Source organism: Notolepis coatsorum, assembly GCF_963971535.1.
Source record: "Notolepis coatsorum genome assembly, chromosome: 4".
NCBI lineage: Eukaryota > Metazoa > Chordata > Actinopteri > Aulopiformes > Paralepididae > Notolepis > Notolepis coatsorum.
The window spans coordinates 166344774-166358126 of NC_140168.1; the positions used below are offsets into that span (position 1 = coordinate 166344774).

General features: G+C 38.7%; 1 protein-coding gene across 1 annotated transcript in view; it reads right to left on the bottom strand.

The window, feature by feature from the left end:
• Positions 1–2191: 2191 nt before the first annotated feature.
• The window catches only part of pitrm1 (pitrilysin metallopeptidase 1), a 77656-nt gene continuing 66494 nt past the window's right edge, over positions 2192–13353 (bottom strand). The window contains exons 25-27 of the mRNA XM_084313076.1: positions 8369–8514; positions 6665–6767; positions 2192–3675 (exon numbers count right to left, since the gene is read on the bottom strand). Coding sequence (XP_084169202.1) covers positions 3582–3675; positions 6665–6767; positions 8369–8514 — 343 coding nt within the window. The 3' untranslated portion in view covers positions 2192–3581. The remainder of the gene's footprint in view (positions 3676–6664; positions 6768–8368; positions 8515–13353) is intronic.

A 13353-nucleotide genomic window follows, 5' to 3' on the forward strand; every position in this document is an offset into this window, starting at 1 on the left:
TACTTGTATGCCGTGACAAATAAAACTCTTGACTTGACTAGACTGAAGCAGCATCACTATAGACTGAAGCAGCATCACCTCCAGACGTCTCCTACCTGGTTGATGACTATTTTTTCCGCTTTAAGTCATTCACTCATCTCCAGACAAGCTGCTCCCGTTTTTAATTTCTTTCCCCCTTCTTTTTCTTGTGTGTGTGTACATTTATGAAATGTATTTTAGTTGAGTCAAGAACCAAAATTCCGTGACCATTCTCTGGCTAAGATGTTTTGATGATCGATTTGACTTCTATGGACCTTTTATAAAATATTTAGCCCCCGTGTCCCTCCCAAAAATCCCGGCATTTTTTGTCAGGTGGCCAAATCCAAAATACCTGCTGACGCCATCTTGAAAAATTTACTTTTGATCCAGAGAACCTAGAATCATGTATGAATACACTTTTTATGTGTAAGTCAACCATGACTATTCCAATTCTGACATCAGTTTGACTCTATGACATCAATTTGACCGAGAAATCCAAGATGGCCACCATCCAGTAGAGCGAAAATGTCTAAACCAATTTTACCATGGTACTGCTGTACTTTAAACAAACTACCTTCATAAGGATCTCAGCAAAATAATTGATGAATGAACAGTATGACAAGATAATTAATTATACTTCAAAATACGCTCTTAAATAGCTGTAACTTCAACAGGTTAACAATGAAACCACTTTAAACATGTCATGATCAGTCCGAATCAGAGCATTCTGCCTCACTAGATTCTGAATCATCAAGATTCCAATGAATCACCCCTCCTCCTCCATATACATTATCATCTCCCTTCTCATCATCATCCTCCTCACTCTCCTCACTTTCTTCAGCTGGCCCTGGTGCAGGCAGATGTGTTGGGAGAGCAGGTCGTGTGTGGCGGACAGGGCGACAGCGACCACCCACCAGCTCCCAGCCATGTCAGAGTGTTGCTTCAGGGAGGGGTGGCGCACTAGATATGCCAAGTAGTTGGCACAGAGGCGTAGGCTATCTGCATCTGGAGGGAGATGGATGAAAATGTGTTCTTCATTCTCTTCCACTTTGTGGCATGTGCCTCAGCCATGGTGCTACTCTTCTTGTCGCCATAAATAACATGTCGTGTACACTCGAACAGCTCCTCTACCACCTTAGTCTATTTGCCATCCCATAGAGATTGATTGATTGAAAACTTTATTAACAGATTGCAGAATGGGTACAATACAGTACAGCTCAATACACTTTCGTCTTGTTTACATCAGGGTCCCCCATTTTCAATTCAGCATAACATATATGACATACAGATAGACAGTACTGCTACATCTAGACATTTATGACATACCAGATTTACAAATAGTCGTTTTTGATACAAGAAGAGTCTAAAAAAAGAGTATATACATTTGACGAAGAAACTGTACATTGGAGGAGGTTGGTAGGAGGGGTGGAGTTGGGTAGGTGGGGTGGGGGTGAAACTGTACATTGGAGGTGGTGGGGTGGGGTTGGGTAGGCGGGGTGGGGTAACTGTACATTGGATTATCGACTAAACCTTACTTGGTCCCAAGAAGAGGGTCTTGTGTATTATTGGGTTTAATAGGACATTTATTGTACATTGGAGGGGGTTGCGTTAGGACATTTACAAATGTCAAATTGATGTCATAGAGTCAAACTGATGTCAGAATTGTAATCGTCATGGTTGACTTAAACAACAAGTGTATTCATAAATGATTCTAGGTGCTCTGGATAAAAAGTTAATTTTTCAAGATGGCGTCAGCAGGTATTTTGGATTTGGCCATCTGACAAAGAAATTCCGGGATTTTTGGGAGGGACACAGGGCTAAATATTTTATAAAAGGTCCATAGAAGTCAAATCAATCATCAAAACATCTTAGCCAGAGAATGGTCACGGAATTTTGGTTCTTGACCCAACTATTTTGTTCCTCAGGAGGAATCTGTGGGTGTTGGACTGGGTGGGTTGTGCTTGGGTCAGTATATGCATGATTGTATCGTCTTGTATTGTGCGTTGTCTTGTATTGTGCGTTGTCTTGTATTGTGTTATGTATTGTATTTCTTGTTACTCTGCGTTTAGGACCCCCTCGAAAACTAGATTGTTCATTACAATAAATACATTTAAAAATGTCAAATTCAGCATTTTGTTGCGATGCTCATGAATGACACATTGTTGTATTTCAACATGATAATTTAATGGTCACATTTCTCATAAATACGGTCATTCTAAAAGCAAGGGACATTTTTGTACACATTTGCACACATTCCTTTTAGAGGTACTAGTATTCATAGGATATATTGTTTTCTGATGTCAAATAATATCAAACTATGTAAAGAAATGAAATGTATTCTTCAATTTATGAACACGGACATTGAATATTCAGGTTAGGGAGGATTAGAACATAGCTTGCATACGTTGCACTGCCTCTTAATTCCAAGTGCTTTAAAAAACAAACAAAAATAACCTTGTTATTACATGGCAACTGGCAAGTATTATATTAAAGGGACAATTCACCAAAAATAAAGCTGATGTTTTATGAGCAAAACCTCACACATATGCCCAAAAGGTTGCTATTGTGTTGTGATTTAGGATGTGCTAACCATTGGTCCTGACCAAGCCTGGGTGGAATTTTCAGATGTATTTTTTGTATGTATACTGTATAACAATATAATAGTGTAGTATAAATAGTATGATTTAGTTATAGTATAATACAAATAATAATACAATTATATAGTACAATAGTATAGTATATATAAGTATAATACATTATATAATAGAACAGTGTACTATAAATATCAGTGGCGAAGCGTACCGGAGTTAACCGGGCCTTCATAATCTTAATATTATATATTATTAATATTATATTCCAAATAAAATAAGTCCCTCGATACTCCGTGCTGCTGCTGACTTGAAATAAAATAGACCGTTCTGTGGGCAGTCGGCCCGACACTAAACAGCAGTCTGTTATAATCACATTTGTATGAGCTAACGAATTCCGTTATATTGGACATTTGTATTAATTATATCAAGCGAAGAATTGAGAAAGCAGAGAGAGACGGCAACATTATCGCGTGGTTCAACGTTGCGTGATCGCTGAAACCAATGCCGATCTCCGCCTCCCAGCGAGTTGTCATTATTAGACATGCATGGTGAAGCAACAACGAAACAAATGTAACTATTTTTATTAAATATATAGATAAATGTGTGTGTATAAATGAATGAACCTCAGTAAATATGCAATTTAACTGATAGATACACAAAATGTATTTATTTATGTTAATGCATTGTGATGATGTTTTCATTTCTGATAAATAAGTATGTACATTTAGTTTGGTTTGGTAAACATTGCACTATGAACAGTTCTTCTTCCTGTTCCTTTCGGCCATGGAATTTAGTGGATCATATTAAGTGAACTATGTATACTGAAGACACTGTTGGACTGTAACAATTCCATGTACGAATAAATAGAAATGATGATGATGTATTATAGGTGAAAAGCCCCTTTAATCAACATGTTTATTAAATAATCTGACACTGCGTATTGAGTCTTACAAAAATAAGTACTGATGGGTGTTATTTTACAACCCATGAAGGGTCTTTCTTGATAGTCTCATTTTCTGGGCCCAGAATGGCGACTCCACACGTACTCTGTCCAGTTCCCAGGTACCTTAGAGAACAGAATATCAATGAGCATTCTACAAGTTAGTATTTAATATGCATTTAATACATAAGCAAATTCATAGTCTCAGTCTCAAATTCTATACCGAGTGGTTGACCTATAAAAGCAGGATATAACTTTACAGGAAACTGATGCCTCTGCCACTGTTTCAAGCTATGATGCATGAAAAAGTACTGGTCATTTTTACTATGACATTATGAAACATACTGTATGTTCTAAACAACCAGGCGAGCATAAAGGGGCACTTCACCAAAACAATGCAGATTTATTTTGCACATAATCTCACAGACATCCCAAAACTGACCCGAGGATAGCTCAAACAAGGGACTAAACACGTTTAGCAATTATGCCACATCAATGTGGAATGCCCTACCCACAGCTGTAAAGGAATGTGAATCACTACCCACTTTCAGAACCACTCAAAGAGCACCTACGAGACTGCAATTCGAAACTGGCCCCTGTAAATGTCCTAACCCAACCCCCTCCAATGTACAGTAAATGTCCTAACCCAATAATACACGAGACCCTCTTCTTGGGACCAAGTAAGGTTTCGTCGATAATCTAATGTAGTTACCCCCCACCCCACCTCATCAAAAAACATGCACGCATTCATGATGAAACATAATACCTATTATATACATTTGATTTGGAAAGAGTAGCGTGTCCAGGTGAGAAACGGCAACGCTTTTAGTGAAATTCACGTTTTGCTGCATATCGTCGTTTTCTGGGATTAGACAGGATCACTCTAAAACTATACTTATATTCACCACGGTATAACACGCAAACGTATTGATGGAAAAATGCATTATTTTTCACATATTGAACGATAGATAGTTTATGTCAAATGGGCCATAGTATTGTATCCATAGCTATACTATAGAATATATATATAGCCCTGCAAACACTGCCACTTATTCCTATCTTTTAGAGCGTTGACGTGGTAGGAACTAAGATGCTCTAGGCCTCCAACGCTGAATGAGTTAATTACAGCTCAATGCAATGATAAGGTAGCAGTCCCTATAAAACAATGTATTGAAATTAGGGATGCTCGATATTGGCTTTTTTACCGATACCGATATACCGATATTGTCCAACTCTTAATTTCCGATACCGATATCAACCGATACCGATATATGCAGGGTTTCCCCCCCAAAAAACTGAATAATTTCAGGTAATTAACATTACATATCTCTTGTTGTGGAATTAACACAACAAAGATCGATTCATATTGCGATACTCTTATTTTGAAAATCCCACGAGTCATATCCACCGGCGCCCAGTATTGTGAAACTCCGTGTAGACATTACAGCAGTGTTTGCGTCTGCTGTAAAGCACTACAGAGCGTCTATTTTGCGACCTGATATAAGTCTGTGCAGTTTTTTCCCCGCAACGGGTCAAATGCATCTAACATGAGTTGCATCGTCACCATTCCTTTATGCCCACGTCGCGTTAAATACCTAAATGAACTTAAGCTAAGCAGCTAACCGTGAGAGAGAACAGGAGAACAGAGGGGAAGGAGGAGGGGCGGGGGCAGTCTACCTTTCTGTGGGGGACTGGGGTAGGGGCATTCTGTGTGTGTGTGTGTGTGTGTGTGTGTGTGTGTGTGTGTGTGCGTGTGTGTTACTGAGGATGGACAGATAATGTTGATATTTAAACATGAATACATAATAAATGTATTCATGATCATCATGCAACATAAAACAATTGTAGGACGTTTGGGAGAGGAAGGGGTTTTAGCTTGCGTGTTGTGAGTTCCAAAACATTTGACTTAAAGTTTAAAGTTCAATATATAAAAAGTGAACAGGGGGTCTATTTGTATTAAAAACAATAGATTGTTTTTCATTTAAATGTCTGGAAGAGCTCAAAAATAAAAACAATTGATATTTCCGTAGCCTTTTTTTTGTTGATCTAAATGTGACTGATTGTGTTAAATGGGCACATAATATCGCCTCATATCGATCGCAGGCACCTGAATCGAATCGTATCGTGGCAGACTTTGTGATATCGGCAAATATCGTATCGTTGTCCAAAGAATCTATATCGTATCGTGATGAAACTGGTGATTCCCACCCCTAGTAAACAGCTATATTGACCTTTTTTTTTGTATTTTATTTTTTTATTATTTTTTAAACAAACACATAAACAAACATAACACACGATAAATGTTGCTATTCGATTAGAGATCATTAAATTATTATTACATACAGAATTGTATTATTGTCACCTATAGCATATCTAGTGTCTCCTGGCAGAAAAGCTATTGCACTTCATAACTACATTAGATTAGAACCAAATGTATTGTCATTGCACAGCACAAGTACAACGAAAATAAGTTGGCATCTAACCAGAGAGCAAAAGTAACAGTAAAGTGCATTAATAATATACAATGTATAAGTGATTAAATGTGAATCATCAACGAAAAAAATCATTGCGAGCACATATTTCCCATCCCATAATAATTGTGCCCCCCCCACACACACTTTTCAAACAAAAGTTTCGCCCTTGCATGGTTGATTCTGAGTGGCCTGTTGGGATGTTAGATCCTAATGTGAAAAACTGTGATTATATATGTCTGCACTTTGTGCTAATTTTACCCATGCTATTATTTAACTTATTTTTACTTTTATTTCTACGCCCCACTATCCACTGGGTGCATACTATGACCTTTATCATGTTTTGCAACAGATTACAGAAATTCAAGAAGCCTATTGGAACGTGAGGTTCTGATATGATTTTGATTCATATATCTGCATTATTTTATCCCACTTTATGCTTTGCTCTTGCCGCTTGTTTTACACAGATTGTATGTCTTATTTCTTACTTATGTAAAGCACTTTGAACTGCAATCCCCTGTATGAGAGGTGCTATACAAATAAAGTTATTATTATTATTATTATTATTATTATTCTACGTGGTCCACATCTAAAAAATGCTAACAAATCGTAAGTTAGTGCATGTTTAAAGTTCCCAGGCCTACCTGCCGGCCACGTCCACCACGCTCTTGTTGGTGACGGAGAAAAGTCTCTCTCTGTGTCCCTGCTTCATCTCGTCCGTCATCCCACTCAGGAAGAGACCCATACCTGGGAGACGATGAGACGGAGAGGATGACAAGGGTTACCGGGGGTGGTGGAAAGTAAAGTAAGTATTTTTTACTCAAGTACTGTACTTAAGTACAATTCCAAGCTACTTGTACTTTATGTCATTTTAGGGTACTTTATACTTTTACTCCACTACATTTCAAAGGACATAGTACTTTTTACTCCACTACATTTATCTGAACCCAGCAGTTACTAGTTACTTTGAAGAAAAGGATTTTGCATAGAAAACATGGCAAAAATGGATGAAGATTATATACTTTCACAGAGGACATAATCAGAGCAGCATAACTGGACGACATACCTTTAACATAACCTATAGGTCAATGGATCGAGGAGTGAATGCTCCCAAGCACTGGGATACACAAACGTCATGTAGAATGCGTACTTTTACTTTAGATACTTAAGTAAATTCAATAACAAATACTTCTCTACTTTTACTTAAGTATAATTTTAATGGAGGACTTTTACTTATATATCATCATATCACCTATATCAAACTAGTACCTTTTATATACCATTTATGGGCTATGTAAACAACTTGATTAACCCTTTCACTACCAAATGGTTAACCCTTTCACAATGACACTAGACGGTTAACCATTTCACTACCACACTACAGACGGTTAAACCCTTTCACTACCACACTACAGACAGTTAACCTTTCACTAACACACTACAGACGTTTAACCTTCTGTAGTGTGGTATTGAAAGGGTTAACCTTCTGTAGTGTGGTAGTGAAAGCTTAACCTTCTGTAGTGTGGTAGTGAAAGGGTCAACCGTCTGTAGTGTGGTAGTGAAAGGTTAACCGTCTGTAGTGTGGCTCAAACAAGGGACTAAACACATTTCGCAATTATGCCACATCAATGTGGAACGCCCAAAGCTGTAAAGGAATGTGAATCCCTACCCACATTCAAAACCGCTCTTAAAGAGCACCTACGGGAGGCTGCAATTCGAAACTGGCCACCGTAAATGTCCAAACCCCCCACCCCCTCCTAATAGACAGTCTCCTCCCCACCGCATGTATATATTCTCTCCCCACCGTATGTATATTTCTCTCCCACCCACCCACCCCCTCCTAATGTACAGTCCCCTCCCCATCATAATGTATATACTCTGTCAGGATCTATGGATAACAGTACTGTATATTTGAATACCGTTTATGTCACAAATGTATCAGTACTAAATACCTGTATGTCCCTATGCCATAAATGTCATGTATGTTGTGTATGTCATAAATGTCAATATTTGAAAACGGGGGACCCTGATGTAAACAAGACAAACGTCTTTCTCTGGTCTGCATCCCCTTAACAATTGTGTGTATTGAGCCGTACTGTATTGTACCCATTCTGCAATCTGTTAAATAAAGTTTTCATTCATTCATTCAAAGGGTTAACCGTCTGTAGTGTGGTAGTGAAAGGGTTAACCTTATGTAGTGTGGTAGTGAAAGCTTAACCTTCTGTAGTGTGGTAGTGAAAGGTTAACCTTCTGTAGTGTGGTCGTGAAAGGTTAACCTTCTGTAGTGTGGTCGTGAAAGCTTAACCTTCTGTAGTGTGGTAGTGAAAGGTCTGGTTGGGCCGGCTCACCTTTGTCTGCGGGGGCTACGGGAGAGTCCACCGCTGAGAAGACGGACAGCTTGGCCTCGTCCAGGTCCTGCTGGGTGAACTGGCCTGACCGGGCCCAGTCCACCCCCCGCCGGAATGCTGCCAGGGTCTGCAGCGAGTTAGGATCCCTAAAGGAGGACAGACGCAGGGAAAACGAGTTCCCGATGAAACTGTGGAACTGAGGAACTGTCATGGTTTCTGGAGAGAGACATTGCTGTTGAGTTTTGTGTCATTTTGTGGTGCTTTTGAGTGCCACTAAAGAAGAATACCCATTCAGTTTCATTGTATTGGGCTGACTGCAGACATCTGTACAGCCCGTATCTCCAAACCAGGGATAATCTGGCCAAAACTATCCGGATAAGAGCTCTAATACATAAAGGTGGGATTTTCACAGAGGATGTACTGTGTAGACAGGGACTAGTCTCTAGGAGAGACCACAGGGGATGTAGACAGGGACTAGTCTCTAGAAGAGACCACAGGGGATGTAATAATGAATAATAATAAGTCTCTCTTATTACGCCTAGGCCCATCATCATAAAGTTGCTCTACTTCCAGGACAAGGTGAAAATCCTTCGACTTGCCAGAGAGAGTAAGAGAGTGGAATTCAACGGGTCTCGTGTCTACTTCAACCCAGACCTCAGCGCAGACTTGGCGAGGCGTCACAAGAGCTTCGCCACCATCAAACGCAAGCTCCGCGAACGTAAGATCAAGTACTTTGTTCGCTATCCATGTACATTGTGTGTCACCATTGATGGCAAAGAAGAAAGATTTAACTGTCCCAAGCTTGCTGAAAATGCCTTGATATCTTTACCGAACTCTCCAGAAGATATGCGGTACGAATGATGATGTTTATTATGACTGAGATAGTGCTCGGTAACTCTTCTTATGGTCCGAGCCGGCGTATTAATTAATTGACCGTGTCCTCTCTTCTTCTTAATTCTCCTTTGTTCCTTCATATGAAGTGATGCCTCTGCATTATGAGTTTTGTTCTATTTGTGCCATGTTTATGATTTGGAAATATGTGCTCAATGTTAGCGTGAGCCTACTACATGGCTTCATTATTGGTACATGCTGTTGTGTTTACATTCTGAATGTCGTAGCGTAAATGCGTCACTTCCGGTAGCGCCTACGTGCTTACGTCACGTTAATACCGTGACTAATTCATAGTAGAGATTTATCAGAATGAAAGATTTAAAGTCTTTGATGCCGCCTGTAAATATCAGGCTACAAATTTTCTTTTCTTCTTTTTCTTTCTGGCTTCATTAATGTTACATGCTGTTGTGTTTACATTCTGAATGCCGTAGTGTAAATGCGTCACTTCCGGTAGTGCCTATATGCGTACGTCACGTTAATATCGTGACTAATTCATAGTAGAGATTTATCAGAATGAAAGATTTAAAGTCTTTGATGCCGCCTGTAGATTTCAGGCTACAAACTTTCTTTTCTTTTTCTTTCTCTAAGAATACAGACAGAGCTTTGAGTTTATAGTGAATTCCCATAGACATGCCAGGTACTGCTGGGACATGCTGGGATTTAGTTTTGTGTTATGTATTTATGTTATGTTGTGTGTGTGTACTTGAATGTATGTCGCTCTCCTGCTCCCTGCTCATTATCCATTGTTCCTCCTTGCACATGATTATATATCCCGTTGTTTTTGTTTCTTTTTCTTTTAATACAACTCTGGTATGATGAATACTTCTAAAGGTTTAAATGTTATTCACCCGAATATAAGGAGTCTGTACCCCAAAATCGATCTACTTAGAGCTTGGCTTGTCTACAATAATCCCAGTGTAATTACTGTGTCTGAGACATGGTTGCATAGTGCAATCTCTGACAATGAAGTTGAACTTGACAACTATGTTCTGTACAGAGCTGATAGGGGTACTAGAGGTGGAGGAGTGGCTACATATGTCAAATCAAATCTGACATCTGAGCTCCTCAGGCCAAGGGTAAACCCTATAAACTTTGAGTGTCTTTTTATAAAAATTTCTTTTCATGAAAATAAGCAGTTGACCATAGGAAATATTTATAGACCTCCTGATTCTCCCTCTGAATCTACAAATGATATATTATCCACCATTAACTCTTTAGATCGTCCAAATGAAATTATTATCTTGGGTGACTTTAACATCAACTGGCTAGATCGATCATCTAGTAATGCTCGAAACCTATTTGGCAGTGTCAATTTAACTCAACTCATTAGTGAGCCTACTAGAGTTGATACTAGATCCAAGTCCCTGCTAGATTGGATTCTCGTCTCACACCCGGACAGAATTTCAAACTCTGGTGTGTTACCTGATAGTTTCAGCGACCATTCTATCATCTTCTGCATTTGGAAGATAAAGTTACCACGTCTACCACCAACATTTATCAGGATAAGACAATGTAGGAATTTGAATATTGAGCACTTTATTCAAGATATAACATCTATAAATTGGGACAGGTTTAAATTGATTCCATTTGTTGAAGATGCATGGAATTTCTTCTACACTGAGCTTACTAATGTTATTGACCATCATGCTCCCTGGAAGATGCTCAAAGTAAAGGGTAGACACTTGCCCTGGATTAATAGTGAACTTATAAATCTGTATAAACAAAGAGATAAGGCTTGGGAAAAGCATCGTCTGACAAAGGATTCTGCCGACTTCATTGCATATAAACAAATACGGAACTTATGTACAACTAAAACAAGAAATGCTAAATCCAACTATTTCAAAGATTGTTTAAGCAATGAATTTAGCAATCCAAAACAGTTTTGGAAGAGAATCAACAGCATTACTAAGAAGTCATCTATAAATCCCACTCATATTAGAATTAATAATGAAGTTGTCAATGATCCCTCCTCAATTGCACTTGCCTTTAATCAGCACTTTAATTCTGTCTGCAGACTCAAATTTAATGACTCCTCATATTCCGATGTGCCTCTTAATAACACCAGATGCAACAGCTCTTTTTCCTTTAGAAGTATCCGTCCGCTCGATGTTCAGAAGGTCATTGATGAATTAAGATTGGGTACTAGCTGTGGTTCAGATGGGATGGAGATCAAATTCATCAAACTTGCATCTCATGTATTATCATATCCTTTGTCTGATTTATTTAATTTATCTTTAACAACTAATGAAACTCCATTAAGCTGGAAATGTGCAAAAGTCATTCCATTGCATAAAGGTGGTGATCCTTCTGATCTCAATAATTATAGACCAATTTCAATTATTAATAGTATAGCAAAAGTATTTGAAAAACTAATTTTTAATCAATTATCCCATTATGTTAATGATTCTCATATTTTATCACCATGCCAATCTGGTTTCAGGCCAAACTACTCCACAACTACAGCTAGGCCTGCCGCGATAAGCAATAAATCGATTAATTGCTGCGGTAATTAAAATGAATGCAATGATTTTGACGGGCGCGATTAATTGCTATTTGCGCGTTTGTTTTAATGAGGCGGAACCAGTGCCCCTTCAGTCACTGTCCGTGTTGGGAGGCGGGCCGCTGACGTTACTAGAGTACAGCACGGGAGCTCCGTGGGGCAACGCCACATAGACATTTCTCAATAGTGTTGCTCCTTTTAACCAAGTAGCATTATTTGTAGTGTAACGTTAGCTATTTTTAGACCCAAGTAGTTACTCGCTACTGCCCGGAGAAACTGGACTGCTAAATAAAGGTGAAAGATAGAGCTTTGATTCTCATTCCATGCTAACAACATTAGCTAAATATCTAACAAACGAAATACAACGTATAGCATAGCTACAAGTACAACACAGAATAACGTTAATACAATTACATGCATCATTGTTTACAATGAACGGGTGGGGCTAGTCAAAGGACTGGACACGGGGACAAGTTAAACATGAATTCATTTATTATAACACTCCGGTAGTTTCGAGTCGTGCTGCAGTGCTTACGCACCACAGCTATTCTATTACTGCTTTGACGCTTCCTCCTCATCGTTGATTGCCTGTAGTAGCTGCATCTAACGTTAGTAGCTAACGTTAAAACTAACCGAAAGGTAGTTGTTCACCAACAATTTGTTTTATCATTAGCTCAAAAACAGAACCGGACGAGGCATGTTGTCGGCTCATAGTTTCTGCTTAGGATAATATAATAACAACAATACTTCCGGTCCGGTCGGTGGGCTTCAAAATAAAAGTCAAACACCGGAAAAGACGGAGCGGTGGGCTTCAAAATAAAAGTTTTGGGAAATAAATTTCTCAAAAAAAATTCTCTAACCGGTCGCAATAATATCGCTTATCGCGATATTTTCGGGGGCAATTAATCGCCCAGCAAAATGTGTTATCGTGGCAGGCCTAACTACAGCCCTTCTGAAGTTGACCAATGATGTTCACTCAGCAATGGACAATAACATGGTTACTGGTGCAATATTTATAGATCTCACAAAGGCTTTTGATTTGGTTGATCATTATCTTCTTCTTGACAAACTGTGTGCTATTGGTGTCTCTAATAATTCTTTACTTTGGTTCAATTCCTATCTCCACCAGAGACGTCAGTGTGTATCATATCAGGGTAAACAGTCTGATTTTTTGATTATGGATAAAGGTGTTCCTCAAGGATCATCTTTAGGACCATTATTATTTTCTATATTTGTTAATGATCTCACCCTGATACCATCTGACTGTCTTACTCAATTGTATGCTGACGATACAGTGATTTATTCTTCTAAGTCTGATATTCAACAAATTCAGTACTATTTACAGACTCATTTTGATGCTGTCCAGAAATGGTTATCTATTAACAAACTTTTATTAAATAAGAAGAAGTCCTATAGTATGCTGTTTGGTACTAGATCAAATCTGGTGCAAATAACAAATCAGTTGTCGATTAAGTTTTTAGATGATGCTCCTCTTGAAAATGTCGATGAATATAAGTATCTGGGTCTTTGGCTTGATTCTCAACTCACCTTCAAGTCACATATTGATGCTGTGATGAAGAAAACAAATTGTAGC